Here is an 18411-nt window from a genome sequence, read left to right as displayed (position 1 = left end):
ATAAGCTATGCAAGCGATTATGTGTTTAAGTTATGTTTCATGATGAGCAATGCAAACAGTTATCTAAGGTTTACGATATATGTGCGCTAGAACTCGAGTAAGTGATCACTTTACCATTGGAACTCTAAGGGTAGGGACTGCTGGTTTGATCCACCCACTCGTAGGGGTCGCACCTCTTTGCATGGACGAGTGCCTGGCATGGGGCAGTACTATGGGGTTGAGCCCGCTCGTAGGGGTCGCGCCTCTTTGCATGGACGAGCGCCTTGTTTTCCGGCACAACGTCCGCGCGTAACCCGCGGGACGGAATTATTGATTAGCTCGTAGAGGCAGCGCCTCTTTGCATGGACGAGCACGGTTTTTCAGAAATGTCCATGCGTAAACCGCGGGACGATAATACATTATTTTAGCTCATAGTGGCAGCGCCACTTTGCATGGACGAGCACATGTTCCTGAAACGTTCGCGCGTAACCCGCGGGACGGTATTACTTGTTTCGCTCGTAGTGGCAGCGCCACTTTGCATAGACGAGCACAGTTTCTCAGAATTGTTCGCGCGTAACCCGCGGAACGATTTTATCAGAATATGTTGATAGAGCTATGTTTTACCAAACATGTGTTTTAATGATGCTAACAGAATTATGTTTCAGAATGATTATGATGCAATACGATTTATCAAGTTACTAAAACTTGTGAACTCACTCAGTTTATACTGATTCAAATGTTTTTACGTGTCTTTCAGGAGATAACTAGGTAGCGCATGGAGTCACACTTAGAGCACCTCACGCTGAACATCTAAAACTAGCATTTTTGGAAGATTTTAGTTCTATCCCTTCGATGCGCGTGGTTGTACCCGCCGCGCAAGGGGATATGGCGTGGAAATCTTCAACAGTTTTTATACTTGGATGTTTTTATGTAATCTTAAACAATGTAATGTATTTGTATTAAACATTTCATGCGCAATGAAAATCTTTGAATGTTTTGCAATGGCCCGTGCTCAATTATCAATCCCCACTCGCGCGCGCCCGGCTGTTTCCGCCGCTCAGGGCCGGGTGTGACATTTTTATATAGATTTAAGCAAAATTATTAACAATAAAACAAAAATAGGGGTGTAAACGAGCCGAGTGGTCTCGAGCTCGGCTCGTTTAACTTAAGCTCGGATCGTTTCGAGCTCTATTTTCAAAGCTCGAGCTTGGCTAGTGAGTAGATTTTCAAGCTCGGGCTCAACTCGTTTACTATTTACCAATTATTTTATATATAATTATAATTGTTTTTATATATTTTTTCTATTATAATATTATGTATAAAATAATATATATTATTTAGTTTTATTTATTTATTTAAGCAAAATTATTAATTACAGAACAAAAACATATATGAGTATTACATGATATGTTTATATGAAACATTTAAATATGAATATGAATGTTAATAAAAACACAAACACAAAACTTGGTAGCCGGAACGAAGTCTTCGAGTCATTGACTTTGACCATTCTCGGTTAGCCAAATCAAATACAACATTGTTTGTGTTCGTGAATCGTTCTGAAACAAGTTCATTTCATTAATGAACGAACACAAACAAGAAATTTCGTTCGGTTCGTTGTTCGTGAATCGTTTGCTACTCCGTTAAAAGCTTAATGGACGAACATGAACGTGAACAAGGCCTTGTTTGGTTCGCTTCGTTGAGGAGTTGTTTAACTTTTGTGTGTAGTAGCGATTGAAAATTGTGGTGTTGTGTTTGTAACGTGTTTAGTAATAGTTTTTAAGTTAGAAGCTACAAGTTTTGACTCCAAAAGGTCAATGCATTTGGACTCGTTCTTTAGTTCTAGAAAGCGTAGAATCTACCTCACTTTTATGAAATTGATGAATGAGTTAAGAGACTAGTAATACGTTTGTCCGTCTAATAAACGAAATCCGAAGTTCTATAAATGTTCATCGGACAAAATTTTGATTTTTATAAGCTTATATAACTTTAAATTGTTAGTTAAATGAGTAACTAACTGCCTCATATTTTTCAGATGTGATTATTATTAAGCAGGTTGCATAGACAAATAGTCAAAGATGGAAGAAGAGATGATTAATATGTGTAACATCATATCGGTGGAGCTTGCAGTTAAAAGGGAGCTTGCGTATCGCGCAAAAATGGAAGCATTAAACAGTCAAAATCTAAGTGACTTGAAACCGCTCGTTCTCGCGCAGGTAACCTTTTGAATCATAATAATAATATTTTCTTTTTTATATAAATGTTTTCATAATGTACCTTTGAGTACTCATTAATCATGTTATTCTGCATGTATGTGTGAACATAATGATTTCATAATATTTTCCTTTTTACATAAATGTTTTCATAATTGACAATTATGCCCCTGTGTTTTCATATATAATAGGTTTAAATAGACAATTATGCCCTCATTGTTCATATATAAGAAGATCTTTGTTAAGTTTAAAGTAGTTTTTTTAAGCAAACTGATTTAGGAGGTTTTACGCATTAGCTGTAGACTTCGGGTGACTTTCGGCCCGTTTGACCCTTTTTGACACATTTTCTATTTTCTAGACTACCTATTTGACCCATTTGAGATATAACATAACCCAATTACCCAAATCGATTCATTCATTTGTAAACAGGTCAAAATGTCAACTTTGCGTAAAACCGAATCAAGAAAACAATAAACTTTTAGAAGACAATAAGGGGGTGTTTGGTACAGAGAATGGAAAAGGAGAGAAAATAGAAATGGAAATGGAATTGTAGAGAAAGAGAATTGGTATGGAGAATGAGAATCATTTCTCTTGTTTGGTACACGAGAAAATAAACAGAGAACTCTACCATACCCAACCCCACCTCCACCCAACCTGACACCACTCACCACCGCAGCCCCACTGTGACACCCGGTAATTTCCCAATCCTATAAACTAAGTAATCAACCTAATAATTAGGTGAGTGTAAATATTAAGCGCGCCATGTTAGAATCGGCGCGGGTATTCGTTATGTGCGCCCTGCGCGAGGTCGCCATATTAGTCAGCGCGGGCATGTTATGTGCGCCCTGCGCGAGCGCGCTATGTTAGAATCGGCGCGGGTATTTGTTATGAGCACCCTGCGCGAGCGCACCATGTTAAGAACCTGCGTGGGCATATGTTATATGCGCCATGCGCGAGTGTATTGGTTTTATGTTTCTATAACTTAATGTTGTCTAATGGGTTGACCGTCTCGCATGATGCTAAGGCGGGTGCATCCCAAATCGTTTATGCGCGTGCGGAAGGGGAACTAACCTTCCCGCATGGCGGGAACATTGAGAACTAGTTTGTCTGAAGCTCCAAGATGGAATTGACTTCAACATGACTGATCACTATGTTGAAATACCAAGACCACCTGGAGAATCTACAAATGAAACTCAATGTCCTTGACTGCGAGAAGGTCACGCACCTACCCGCAGCAAAGAAATGTCCTTCACGCAGAAAGCTATGCGCACAAAGTAATACGCGCAGAACACTTAGTCTATTCTCCAGTTGTAAGGAGATTACTCCCGCCCAAAGGGAAACAGTAGCGTGTTTCAGAGATTTTCCACTTTTTACTGTACACTGACAAAGTACCTGAAAAAGCACACTGTAACATGAAAAGTCAACTGTCAGCCACCCTACTCCCACCAACCACAGACCTGCATGTCCTGTCCAAATCAAATCAAAATCTTTTATCCACTACTCCACTCTTAAATAAATAATAATAATTTCCATACTTTATCATCATTACACCTAGATATGAAGAGATTACAATCCCCTAAAGCAAGGGATTGTGTTTCCTTGAGTTTGCCTATAAATATGTAACCTAAATTATCACCCAAAACACACTTCAAACTTCTCTCTTAAGAACTGCAACTTGCACTAATCATCTCCCAAGCATCCGTTGTTTTCGTTTCCGATCCTGTTACCAGGTAAGCCAAGAATATAACCTTGAGATCTGCTTTCCAACCCTTATATTCTCCTAATTCTTGATCTTAATATATATACTTCTTGTTATTTAATCGTATTCTAGACCTTCAATTCCGAGGCCAACACCAAGAAAACCCGAATCTCGATTAATCCCTTAACAAGAACCACAGGTGAGTCTCACAGCCCCTATTCTCGCTGTTTTCACTGTTTTTAAACTGTTTTCGGGGCGAGGGACACGTACTTAAATAATGTTTTATCATGGTATACTTACAAGCTATGCAAGCGATTATGTGTTTAAATTATATTTCATGATGAGCAATGCGAACGGTTATCTAAGGTTTTCGATGTATGTGCGCTAGAACTCGAGTAAGTGATCACTTTACCATTGGAACTCTAAGGGTAGGGACTGCTGGTTTGATCCACCCACTCGTAGGGGTCGCACCTCTTTGCATGGACGAGTGCCTAGTATGGTCATGGGGCAGTACTATGGGTTTGAGCCCGCTCGTAGGGGTCGCGCCTCTTTGCATGGACGAACGCCTTGTTTTCCGGCACAACGTCCGCGCGTAACCCGCGGGACGGAATTATTGATTAGCTCGTAGGGGCAGCGCCTCTTTGCATAGACGAGCACGGTTTTTCAGAAATGTCCACGCGTAAACCGCGGGACGGCATTATATTATTTAGCTCGTAGTGGCAGCGCCACTTTGCATGGACGAGCACACTTCCAGTAATGATCGCGCGTAGCCGCTGAACGACTTTTATCAGAAATATGTGTCAGATCCATGTTTTCATACGGATTATCAAGTATATGTTTAGACATGAAATCAGAAATGTGTTTTAATATGATTTTTATTAAGACTATGATGCAATGCGATTTATCAAGTTACTAAAACTTGTGAACTCACTCAGTTTATACTGATTCAAATGTTTTTACGTGTCTTTCAGGAGATAACTAGGTAGCGCATGGAGTCACACTTAGAGCACCTCACGCTGAACATCTAAAACTAGCTTTTTGGAAGATTTTAGTTCTATCCCTTCGATGCGCGTGGCTGTTCCCGCCGCGCAAGGGGATATGGCGTGGAAATCTTCAACAGTTTTATACTTGAATGTTTTTATGTAATTTTTAAACAATGTAATGTATTTGTATTAAACATTTCATGCGCAATGAAAATCTTACTATGAATGTTTGCAATGGCCCGTGCTTAATTATCAATCCCCACTCGCGCGCGCCCGGCTGTTTCCGCCGCTCAGGGCCGGGTGTGACAGATTGGTATCAGAGCACTGGTTATAGCGAACTAGGAAAAGAAGTTTTAACCTAGACTATAACCGTTGGGGGAAATCGCATGAAATATTTTCAAAAGAAACTATACACACACTTAGGAACACGGGTCACACAGTGTCTAGTAAATAATGATAACATTATGTGCTCAGAATACATGCGCTAAGATTGATATGTTTTCACTCTTTTAAAGCAAGAATGCCTCCAACTAAAGCCAAGGGAATTACCATGACACCCGAGGAACTCGCGGAAATAATCGCGCAAGCAATCGCAACACATGAGGCCAGCAAGGCCGAATCAAGTCAGGGTCGTCAGAATGAGACCCCAGAACCCGAATCAGGAGCCTTGGACAAAGGATGCTCCTACAAGACATTCATGGCCTGTAAGCCTTGGCCATTCAAGGGTACCGAAGGGGCCATTGGGCTCTACAACTGGATTGACAAGATGGAGACAGTTCTCTCCATTAGCGGATGTAGTGATAACCAGAAGGTCCTCTACGCGACCTGCATGTTCCAAGAAGCAGCTTCGTCTTGGTGGAAGCTTCAAGTGAAAACCTTGGGGCGAGAAGTTGCTCTTCACAAGACCTGGGATGAACTGAAGGAAATGTTGATGAGAAAGTTCTGCTCTCGCGCAGAAATTCAGAACCTACAACAGGAATTCTGGAACCACACCATGGTAGGAACGGATATCGACGCCTACAACAACCGGTTCAACGAGCTTTGCCAGTTGGTGCCAGACATGGCAAACACGGAGGAAAAGAAGATCGAGAGGTATGTCTTTGGGTTACCTCCTGTTGTTAGGGTTCCGCTCAACGCCGCAACCCCTCCAACCTTTGATGAGGCGGTAGCGCGGGCCATCACCCTTACAAGGGATACGGTCCGTGCGGGTATGTTAACTACGCGCGGAATCGAGCAGCGAACCTCTGATCCCAAGAGGAAGTGGAACTCTCACCACCGAGGGTCCGACTCCAAGCAGCCACCGTTCAAGAAGCAGGAGAGCGCAAGGGCTTACGCGATCCAAGTCGCGGAGCCATCAAGGAAAGGATACAGCGGGCCTCGCCCATGGTGCAACAAATGCAAGTATCACCACGAGGGTGAATGCGCAAGAATCGAATGTGCCAAATGTGGCAGACCAGGGCACAAGACGATGAATTGCCGTGTCAGAGAAGCTGGAGCGAGCGACAACTGCTACGCATGCGGGAAGCCAGGGCATTTTAGTCGGGATTGCCCGCAAAAGGGAAACCAAGCTCGCGGGAGAGCTTTTGTGATCGGCGCAGGCGAAGCTAAAGAAGAGCCGAATGTGGTAACCGGTACGTTTTTGCTTAACGGACATTTTGCATCTGTCTTATTTGATACTGGCGCTGACCTAAGTTTTATATCCGCTGAGTTTAAAGACTCCCTAGGCCTAGCAACCAGTAGGCTAGACACACCTTATACTATAGAACTAGCCAATGGTAGGCAGTTATGCGCGAACGAAAGAACTGAACAATGTGTAATAGTCATGGGAGGTCACGGGTTCAATATTAACTTGTTGCCAATAGACTTGGGAAGTTTTGACATTGTGATAGGTATGGATTGGTTAGTCGAGAACCACGCGGAAGTTATTTGCCATGAGAAGCAGGTTCGGGTCCCACTGTTGAACGGAGAAACCTTGGTGATTCAAGGGGAAAGAAGGGGAGTTGCGACGAAACTAATTTCGTGCTTAAAGGCGCGCAAGTGCCTAAGGAAAGGGTGCTACGCCTTCCTGGCGCATGTAGTAGAGAAGAAAAGAGATGAGCGAAGAATTGAAGACTTACCAGTAGTGCGCGAATTTCCAGAAGTTTTTCCTGAAGATTTGCCCGGATTACCGCCGCCGCGACAAGTCGAGTTTCGTATTGATTTGGTCCCAGGAGCTGCGCCAGTAGCTCGAGCGCCTTATCGACTAGCTCCATCTGAGATGCAAGAGCTATCCAATCAGTTACAGGAACTATTGGATAAGGGTTTCATACGCCCAAGCTTTTCACCTTGGGGAGCTCCAGTACTGTTTGTTAAGAAGAAGGATGGTTCGTTCAGAATGTGTATTGACTACAGGGAGCTGAATAAGCTGACAGTCAAAAATCGGTACCCCTTACCGAGGATTGACGACTTATTTGACCAGTTGCAAGGATCCAGTTATTATTCGAAGATAGATCTACGGTCCGGATACCACCAACTTAGGGTCCATGAGGAAGATGTGCCGAAAACAGCCTTCCGAACTAGATACGGCCATTATGAGTTCTTAGTGATGCCTTTCGGGCTAACTAATGCGCCGGCTGTATTCATGGATCTGATGAACCGCGTGTGCAAACCATACTTGGACAAGTTTGTGATTGTATTTATAGATGATATTCTGATTTATTCTCGGACCAAGGCCGAGCATCAGCAACACCTGAGATTGATTTTGGAATTGTTGAGGAAAGAAAAGTTGTATGCGAAGTTTTCCAAGTGCGAGTTTTGGCTTAGAGAAGTTCACTTTCTCGGTCACGTTGTAAACGAGAAAGGAATACACGTTGATCCTTCCAAAGTCAAGGCCATCGAAAACTGGGAAGCGCCAAAAACCCCAACTGAGGTGAGGCAATTCCTAGGACTAGCTGGCTACTATCGACGCTTCATTGAGAACTTCTCCAAGATAGCTCTACCTCTGACCGCGCTAACTCAGAAAGACAAGAAGTTTGTTTGGGGCGAAAATCAGGAAGCAGCGTTTCAAATGTTGAAACAGAAGTTATGTAGTGCGCCAATTTTGTCTCTGCCCGAGGGGACGGACGACATCGTCGTTTACTGCGACGCTTCACATCAGGGACTCGGATGTGTCCTTATGCAGCGAGACAAAGTCATAGCGTATGCCTCGCGCCAACTCAAGACCAATGAAAAGAACTACACAACGCATGATCTGGAACTTGGAGCGGTTGTCTTCGCGCTAAAGATTTGGCGCCATTACCTCTATGGTACAAAGTGTATAATCTTTACGGATCACAAGAGCCTTCAACATATATTTGATCAAAAGGATTTAAACATGAGGCAACGAAGATGGGTTGAATTGTTGAATGATTATGATTGTGAAATAAAGTATCACCCTGGAAAGGCGAATGTGGTGGCAGACGCGCTAAGCAGGAAGGAGCGAATAAAAACGCTACAAGTCAAGGCTCTAAGGCTGACCATTCGCTCAGATCTCTTTACCAGCATCCGAGACGCTCAGCAAGAAGCTTTGAAACCAGAGTTTGCTAAAAACGAATCCCTTGGGGGTATGATTAAGAGTTTGGAACTTAAGAACGGCAATCTATATTTCGCTAACCGCATATGGGTCCCTCTCAAGGGAGGATTGCGCGAGCGAGTATTAAACGAGGCTCACAAGACGCGGTATTCCGTACATCCTGGCGCAGACAAGATGTACCAAGATGTTAAAGCGCTGTATTGGTGGCCCAATCTTAAAGGCGCCATCGCGACGTATGTCAGTAAGTGCCTGACGTGTTCAAAAGTAAAGGCTGAATATCAGAAGCCGTCGGGGTTACTTCAGCAGCCAGAAATTCCCATGTGGAAGTGGGAACAAATCTCTATGGACTTCATCACCAAACTGCCAAGGACACCTGGGGGTTATGACACGATCTGGGTTATTGTAGATCGGCTAACTAAGTCAGCGCACTTCCTGCCGATCAAGGAAACCGATAAGATGGAAAAGTTAGCCCGACTGTATATTCGAGAAGTAGTTTCAAAACATGGAGTCCCAGTGTCCATCATTTCTGATAGAGATAGTCGGTTCACATCAAGGTTTTGGAGATCGTTACAAGGGGCTTTAGGTACTCGTCTTGACATGAGTACGGCATATCATCCCCAAACGGATGGGCAGAGCGAGCGAACAATCCAGACATTGGAAGATATGCTGCGCGCGTGCGCAATCGATTTCGGTGGTAGCTGGGATACTCATCTCCCATTGGTTGAATTTTCTTACAACAACAGTTATCACACAAGCATCAAGGCTGCGCCGTTCGAAGCTTTGTATGGGCGCAAGTGTAGATCCCCACTGTGCTGGGCTGAAGTGGGTGACAAGCAAATGACTGGTCCAGAATTGATCCAAGAAACAACAGACAAGATTTTTCAGATAAGGGATCGCCTTAAGACAGCGCGCGATAGACAGAAGAGCTACGCAGATGTGCGAAGGAAACCATTGGAATTTCAAGTAGGGGATAAAGTACTTTTGAAAGTCTCTCCATGGAAAGGAGTCCCCCGTTTCGGCAAGCGAGGAAAGTTGAATCCGCGCTACATCGGACCATTTGAGATCCTGGAAAGGATCGGTCCGGTTGCTTATAAACTCCGTTTACCCGCCGAACTCAGTGGAGTTCATGATACGTTTCATGTGTCCAACCTCAAAAAGTGTTTATCTGACGAAACGTTGATTTTACCGTTGGAAGAGATTCACATCGACAAACAACTGCACTTCGTAGAAGAGCCTATAGCCGTAACTGATTGGAAAGAACAAAAGTTGCGCAGAAGTCGAATCAGGTTAGTAAAGGTTCAATGGAACTCAAGGCGTGGGCCTGAATTCACTTGGGAAAGAGAAGATCAAATGCGCCAGAAATACCCACACCTCTTTCAGAACATGGCTTCTGCCAGCAACGTCTCCTAAATTTCGGGACGAAATTCGCTTAACAGGGGAAGAATGTGACACCCGGTAATTTCCCAATCCTATAAACTAAGTAATCAACCTAATAATTAGGTGAGTGTAAATATTAAGCGCGCCATGTTAGAATAGGCGCGGGTATTCGTTATGTGCGCCCTGCGCGAGCGCGCCATATTAGTCAGCGCGGGCATGTTATGTGCGCCCTGCGCGAGCGCGCTATGTTAGAATCGGCGCGGGTATTTGTTATGAGCACCCTGCGCGAGCGCACCATGTTAAGAACCTGCGTGGGCATATGTTATATGCGCCATGCGCGAGTGTATTGGTTTTATGTTTCTATAACTTAATGTTGTCTAATGGGTTGACCGTCTCGCATGATGCTAAGGCGGGTGCATCCCAAATCGTTTATGCGCGTGCGGAAGGGGAACTAACCTTCCCGCATGGCGGGAACATTGAGAACTAGTTTGTCTGAAGCTCCAAGATGGAATTGACTTCAACATGACTGATCACTATGTTGAAATACCAAGACCACCTGGAGAATCTACAAATGAAACTCAATGTCCCTGACTGCGAGAAGGTCACGCACCTACCCGCAGCAAAGAAATGTCCTTCACGCAGAAAGCTATGCGCACAAAGTAATACGCGCAGAACACTTAGTCTATTCTCCAGTTGTAAGGAGATTACTCCCGCCCAAAGGGAAACAGTAGCGTGTTTAAGAGATTTTCCACTTTTTACTGTACACTGACAAAGTACCTGAAAAAGCACACTGTAACATGAAAAGTCAACTGTCAGCCACCCTACTCCCACCAACCACAGACCTGCATGTCCTGTCCAAATCAAATCAAAATCTTTTATCCACTACTCCACTCTTAAATAAATAATAATAATTTCCATACTTTATCATCATTACACCTAGATATGAAGAGATTACAATCCCCTAAAGCAAGGGATTGTGTTTCCTTGAGTTTGCCTATAAATATGTAACCTAAATTATCACCCAAAACACACTTCAAACTTCTCTCTTAAGAACTGCAACTTGCACTAATCATCTCCCAAGCATCCGTTGTTTTCGTTTCCGATCCTGTTACCAGGTAAGCCAAGAATATAACCTTGAGATATGCTTTCCAACCCTTATATTCTCCTAATTCTTGATCTTAATATATATAATTCTTGTTATTTAATCGTATTCTAGACCTTCAATTCCGAGGCCAACACCAAGAAAACCCGAATCTCGATTAATCCCTTAACAAGAACCACAGGTGAGTCTCACAGCCCCTATTCTCGCTGTTTTCACTGTTTTTAAACTGTTTTCGGGGCGAGGGACACGTACTTAAATAATGTTTTATCTTGGTATACTTACAAGCTATGCAAGCGATTATGTGTTTAAATTATATTTCATGATGAGCAATGCGAACGGTTATCTAAGGTTTTCGATGTATGTGCGCTAGAACTCGAGTAAGTGATCACTTTACCATTGGAACTCTAAGGGTAGGGACTGCTGGTTTGATCCACCCACTCGTAGGGGTCGCACCTCTTTGCATGGACGAGTGCCTAGTATGGTCATGGGGCAGTACTATGGGTTTGAGCCCGCTCGTAGGGGTCGCGCCTCTTTGCATGGACGAGCGCCTTGTTTTCCTGCACAACGTCCGCGCGTAACCCGCGGGACGGAATTATTGATTAGCTCGTAGGGGCAGCGCCTCTTTGCATAGACGAGCACGGTTTTTCAGAAATGTCCACGCGTAAACCGCGGGACGGCATTATATTATTTAGCTCGTAGTGGCAGCGCCACTTTGCATGGACGAGCACACTTCCAGTAATGATCGCGCGTAGCCGCTGAACGACTTTTATCAGAAATATGTGTCAGATCCATGTTTTCATACGGATTATCAAGTATATGTTTAGACATGAAATCAGAAATGTGTTTTAATATGATTTTTATTAAGACTATGATGCAATGCGATTTATCAAGTTACTAAAACTTGTGAACTCACTCAGTTTATACTGATTCAAATGTTTTTACGTGTCTTTCAGGAGATAACTAGGTAGCGCATGGAGTCACACTTAGAGCACCTCACGCTGAACATCTAAAACTAGCTTTTTGGAAGATTTTAGTTCTATCCCTTCGATGCGCGTGGCTGTTCCCGCCGCGCAAGGGGATATGGCGTGGAAATCTTCAACAGTTTTATACTTGGATGTTTTTATGTAATTTTTAAACAATGTAATGTATTTGTATTAAACATTTCATGCGCAATGAAAATCTTACTATGAATGTTTGCAATGGCCCGTGCTTAATTATCAATCCCCACTCGCGCGCGCCCGGCTGTTTCCGCCGCTCAGGGCCGGGTGTGACACCCACCACCACCAGCACCACCACCACAGCCCCACCACCAGCACCACCACCACAGCCCCACACCACCAGCACCACCACCACAGCCCTTTCTTCAACCACAGCCCACCACCACCGGCTGCCGCCACCAAATCCCCTTCTTCAACCACAGTACACAAGAAATTAAAAAGATTCAAATTTTTGGAACATAAGATATAGGAATTCTCTAGTTTTAGAGAAATAGAAAGAGAAATAGAAATGAAAAGTGGAAAACAAACAAAAGAAATATTTCTAATTCCATTTCTCCCCAATCAAATCCCTCTACCAAACACCCCCTAAGCTGATTTAACTTAGGGATACTTAAGTAATTTTACATGTATACCGATACTATTTGACCCTAGCAATCTACATTGTAGGGCCCACCAACTCAAGCCCGAAACGAATATGCTGAGGTGGCACCAAGCAACTCTCAAAGGCCTCCAATGGTACAGATTTATTCAAGCAGCCAAATGGTAATGTTCTTATTTTGTTAAAATAAGTGTTTTATAATCCATCTTTAAATACTCAATAGTCATGTGACTCCTGCATGCATATATGTTAAGACACATAAGAAATGGGCCGGTCTAGTTGTGTTGACCCGAACCACCTTTTATCCAAAGCTTTTACTTTTTAATAAACAATTACACACGATGTACCAATACAACCGGCTTAAATTGAATCCGCATTGTTGTATGACTGTTTTACACAATCTTGTTTTACATAATTTTTGCATTGACTATTATGCCTCTTGTTTTCACTATCTCTTCGGTTTAAATTGACAATTATGCCCTTACTGTCCACATATATTAAGATCTTTTTTAGATTGAATATGGTTTTTGAGTAAACTAATTTCGGAGGTTTTAGTCATTAATATTGATTTTGGTTGACTTTTGACAACTTGAGGATATTTAGGTAATTTTACATGTACACCAGTACTATTTGACCCTAGCAATCCACATTGTAGGGCCCACTAACTCAAGCCCGAAACGAACATGCTGAGGTGGAACCAAGCTACTCTCAAAGGCCTCCAACGGTACAGATTTCTTCCAGCAGCCAAATCCAAATGGTAATGTTCTTATGTTTTTTCTTTAAATTAAATGTTTTTATATTCTATCTTTAAGTACTCAATAGTCATGTGACTCCGCATGCGTATATGTTAAGACACATAAAGAAACGGGCCGGTCTGATTATTTTGACCCGAAACACTTTTTAGCCAAAGATTTTAATTTTTGATAAACAATTAGCGTGTCACATATGATTATTAAAATTACATTATGCAACACATAATGTACAATTTTATATTACATAATTTACATTGACTATTATGCCCTTCGTTTTTTCTATCTATTCGGTTTAAATTGACTATTATGCCCCTACTGTTAGGGATACTGAATCAAGAAAGAATAAACTTTTAGATGATAATAAGCTGATTAAACTTAGGGATATTTATGTAATTTTCTATGTATACCAATACTATTTGACCCTAGAAATTCCCATTGTAGGGCCCACCAACTCAAGCCCGAAAAGAACATGCTGAGGTGGCACCAAGCTACTCTCAAAGACCTCCAATGGTACAGATTTCTTCAAGCAGCCAAATCCAAATGGTAATGTTCTTATTTTTATTTATGTTTTAAAATTGAATGGTCTTATAATCTATCTTTAAATACTCAATAGTCATGTGACTCCTGAATGCATATATGTTAAGACACATAAAGAAACGGGCCAGTCTGGTTGTGTTGACCCGAACCACCTTTTATCCAAAGATTTTACTTTTGAATAAACAATTAGCGTGTCACATATGATCATCAAAATTACGTTATGCAACACACAACGCACCAACATAACCGGCTTAACGTTGAATCCACATTAGCGTGTAACTATATTTTTACGTATATACACGTTTGTCTTCCAGAACACAACAGCCGAGGGATGATATTGCCTAAGATGACCAATATGTCTCATAACCACAATGAGTATTGTTGTATTGTTTCTTGGGACCGACAACTGACAAAGATGTCGTAGGTGTCTTACAATAAGTTTTACGTCTAAAACTACACATGAGATTCTAGTTTCGTGGCTCTATATATTTTTTACAATGTGTTCAGAGTCGGGTTGTACAACAAAATGGTCGCCTTATTGGTTCACTAGTTAAACCATATGACATCACAAATATTATAAAAGAACAATACATATATGTTCGTCGTTCGATGTGACTTTACAACTTTAAAGACTTTAATAAATAAAAAAGAAATGTTTTAAGCATTTAACTCCCGGTTCCCGGTCCAGTCAAAACATATATTTCCGCGTCTTGATTTTCCTCCAACGAAAATGAATCAAACTTTCAAAATGTTAGATTTGATATATAAACGAAAATACGAACACACACACACATTGAATTTTGTCTTCTTTGGCTAGTCCCAACAAGACAAAACTCATATATTACTTGTTTATAGCGGTGGGAAAACCGGGGTTTTCCAGAAACCAGGTAATAACCAATTCCAGATATGATCAACAAAGTCAAGAACCAAGCCGGGGTATTATTTTTCTAAGCAATTGAAATCTGGTTCATACCCATGGGTCGGGTCCGGAACCGGACATTTCCAGAAACCAAGTAGGAACCAATTCCAGACATGATTAACAAAGTCAAGAACTAAGCCGGGGTACGATTTTTCTAAAAAAACTGAAATCTGGTTCATACCCACGCGTCGGGTCCGGAACCGGGTTTTTCCAGAAACCAGGTAGGAACCAATTCCAGATATGATCAACAAAGTCAAGAACCAAGCATGGGTACGATTTATCTAAGCAACTGAAATCTGGTTCATACCCACGGGTCGGGTCCGGAACCGGGTTTTTTTCCCATCTCAATTTATAAAACTAAAAACAGGCCCAAGGCCCACTCTCTACTATTGGGCTTTGAAATCCGACCCGCCCAAATACCCAATTACCCAATTGTCACAGTTTAAAACCCTAGCTAGCTTCAAGCTTCAAGCAACTGCCATTAACAATATCTGCAAATGGAACAAGAAACAATGATTGAAACAAATAGCCAATTACCAATATTCAAAGACGTACGGCGTTACACGTGCGAGTATTGTGGAATCATTCGTTCAAAGAAGACATTAATCACCACTCACATTCAATCTCACCACCAGGTCTGTGTACAATTGAAATTGTACAAATTGCATGTTAATTTGGGGATTTTTTTTTACCTTTTAGAGATCTTGTTGGAATCGAATAAACGAGCCGAGCCTGAACTTGACTAGGCTAGAGCTCGGTTGGTTAGTAGTTTTTTTAAACTTATATTATTTTATATTATTTATTAATTATTTTAGATATATTTATAATCAATATATATAATTTTTAATTATAGATTATAATATATAACATAATAGTTATTTATTATTATTATTATTATTATTATTATTATGTGGAAAGTTAATGTACAAATGAATTTAACTTGCTAATTGTGAGAATCAAGTAAAGTAATTATATATATACAATGAGAGTATTTATGTAATTATATCGTAAAGTAATTATGTAATTACCCTATTATATTAATCCAAACCCTATTATTATTATTATTATAATGCTTAAATGAATACATATTAAGCATTTAAACTATTTTTTTATAAAAAATAAACTCGTTTACGCTCGCGAACTGGCACAAGCTCAACAAGTGAAGCTCGGATCAGGCATGTTTATTAAGGAAGCTAATTTTTAGGCTCAAGCTCAGGCTTAGGCTTATTTATTATACAAGCTTATTTTTAGGCTCAAGCTCGGGCTTGGGCTCGGTTATTAAACAAACATATTGTTAGGCTCGACTTGATTTGAGTTTTCTGCGAGTCGATCTCGAGTAGCTCACGAGCGGCTTGGCTTGTTTACGCCTCTAGTTGAATTATGTGTACAAGACTACAAATTATTGTTATGCAAGATTAAATTGCATGATTCAGTGATTTGATTAGACTATCTGTTAATCATTGGTTTTGTTTTGGATTTGATTCTGTTAATCAGGATGAAATCAAGGAAAACCAAGGCGAAGGCGATAAAAATCCACATTGTTGTATAACTATTTTCCACAATCTGTATTACATAATTTACATCGACTATTTTACCCCTCGTTTTCTCTCTTTTCGGTTTAAATTGACAAGTATGCCATTACTGTCCACTTATATTAAGATCTTTATTAAATTGAATCTGGTTTTCTTAGTCAACTGATTTAGGAGGTTTTATTCATTAATAATTTAATATAGACTTTGGTTGACTTTCAACCCGCTTGACCTTTTTTGACCCATTTCCTATTTTCTTGACAACCCGTTTGACCCATCAGAGAAAAAAAAATAGTTCAGTTACCTTAATCAGTTTATTCATTTCTTAACGGGTAAAAAATGCCACCTTTGAGAAACTGAATCAAGAAAACAATAAACTTTTAGAATGTAATAACTAATAAGCTGATTAAACTTAAGGATATTTATGTAATTTTACTATGTACACCAATAGCATTTGACCCTAGAAATCCACATTGTAGGGCCCACCAACTCAAGCCCGAAACGAATATGCTGAGGTGGCACCAAGCAACTCTCAAAGGCCTCCAATGGTACAGATCTTTTCGAGCAGCCAAATGGTAATGCTCTAAATTTTTTTTAAAACAGAATGTTTTTATAATCTATGTGAGTCTGCATGCATATGTGTTAAGACACATAAGAAACGGGCTGGTCTGGTTGTGTTGACCCGAACCACCTTTTATCCAAAGATTTTACTTTTTAATAAACAATTAGCGTGTCACATATGATTATCAAAATTACATTATGTAACACATTATGTACCAATATAACCAGCTTAAATTGAATCCACATTGTTGTATAACTGTTTTCCACAATCTTGTATTACATAATTTGCATCGAGCCATCGACTATTATGCCTCTTGTTTTCTCTATATTTCCGGTTTAAAATTACCATTATGCCCCTACTGCCCAGTGTCCGCATATATTAAGATCTTTTTTAGATTGAATCTGGTTTTTTTAGTAAACTGATTTAGGAGGGTTTTATTCATTAATAATTTGATATAGACTTTGGTCGACTTTCAATCTGTTTGACCCTTTTTGAGCCATTAGAAATAAAAAAATAACCCACTTACCTGAATCGATTCGTTCATTTCTAAACGGGTCAAAAACGCCACCTTTGAGTAAAACTGAATCAAGAAAACAATAAAGTTTTAGATGATAATAAGGGGGTGTTTGGGATTGCTTATTTTCATCGACTTATAACTTATAAACTTATTGAAAAGTAATAAGGTGTTTGGGTTTGCTTACATTGTGAGAGGAAAAGTTCTATAAGTTACACTTTTGTAACTTATTAACTTAATGAAAAGTTATAAGGAGGCAAAATAAGGAATCCCAAACACCCCCTAAGCTGATTAAACTTAGGGATATTTATGTAATTTCACATGTACACCATTGCCATTTGACCCTATAAATCCACATTGTAGGGCCCACAAACTCAAGCCCGAAAAGAACATGCTGAGGTGGCACCAAGCAACAACGCAAACCTGGAAAGAACTGCTGAGGTGGCACCGAGCAATGCTCAAGTGCCTCCAATGCTACAGATCTCTTCAAGCAGCCAAATGTTGAAAGAAAGAGTTATATTCTCTTGCAAGGCATGCAACTTGAGCTTCACTTCGGTTTTTTACCTTAGAAGTCACGTCAAAAGTCAACTGCACAACGTCGTCATAACCCAAATGAAGAAGCGAAAAGTGGGAATTTGCAACCCGATTTGGTGTGAACTATGCAAATCTTCGTGTTCATGTATGGGTGAGGTGGAAGCTCATAACGGGTCAAAGCATACTAGTGCAGTCTCGAGGATGGCGAGAAGTTTTAAAAGGATAAGACACTAACTGGAATTTTGTGGGACTCAATATTTTGGATTCAAGATTCAAGATTCACGAATACTTTATGTGAATTTACAGATAGATTTCGTGTTCGTAGTATTACATTAGGTTTTTGAGATGTTGGTTCTTTAATGTGGATTTTAAAGCCAATGCGGCAATGCATATATGATATTATGAAGTCAAGTAATTACATATATGATCTTAAGGTATTATGATATTTGATGCCTAGTTGTTATTATTATTATTATTATTATTATTATTATTATTATTATTATTACTATTACTATTACTATTTTTTTTTGTGACATGAGCTTGACTCCTATGAAGTATACCGTGG

The 18411-nt window shown here is 40.6% G+C and overlaps 1 protein-coding gene across 5 annotated transcripts; it reads left to right on the top strand.

Moving 5' to 3' along the window:
• The first annotated feature begins 1952 nt into the window (after positions 1-1952).
• Positions 1953-18125, top strand: LOC143563628 (uncharacterized). 5 transcript variants are annotated; one of them, XM_077051127.1, is made up of 5 exons: positions 1953-2195; positions 12568-12663; positions 13693-13728; positions 16752-16811; positions 17676-18125. In XM_077051127.1, the coding sequence occupies exons 1-5, from the start codon at positions 2058-2060 to the stop codon at positions 18078-18080; spliced, it is 735 nt and encodes a 244-aa protein (XP_076907242.1). In that variant the 5' UTR covers positions 1953-2057; the 3' UTR covers positions 18081-18125. The 5 variants fall into 5 exon arrangements, with proteins under 5 accessions (XP_076907242.1, XP_076907241.1, XP_076907240.1 ...); XM_077051126.1 differs by lacking the exon at positions 16752-16811 and adding an exon at positions 16715-16751 and having other exon boundaries at positions 1954-2195; positions 13693-13787; positions 17712-18125; XM_077051123.1 differs by having other exon boundaries at positions 1955-2195; positions 13693-13787; positions 16715-16811.
• The last annotated feature ends 286 nt before the right edge of the window (positions 18126-18411 follow it).

This window comes from Bidens hawaiensis, unplaced genomic scaffold (assembly GCF_021521415.1).
Source record: "Bidens hawaiensis isolate Kalapana, Puna unplaced genomic scaffold, B.hawaiensis_p1.1 tig00021502_1, whole genome shotgun sequence".
In the NCBI taxonomy this organism is placed as follows: Eukaryota; Viridiplantae; Streptophyta; class Magnoliopsida; order Asterales; family Asteraceae; genus Bidens; species Bidens hawaiensis.
Note: the sequence above shows the minus strand (reverse complement) of the source record. Positions and strands in the feature narration are given on the sequence as shown.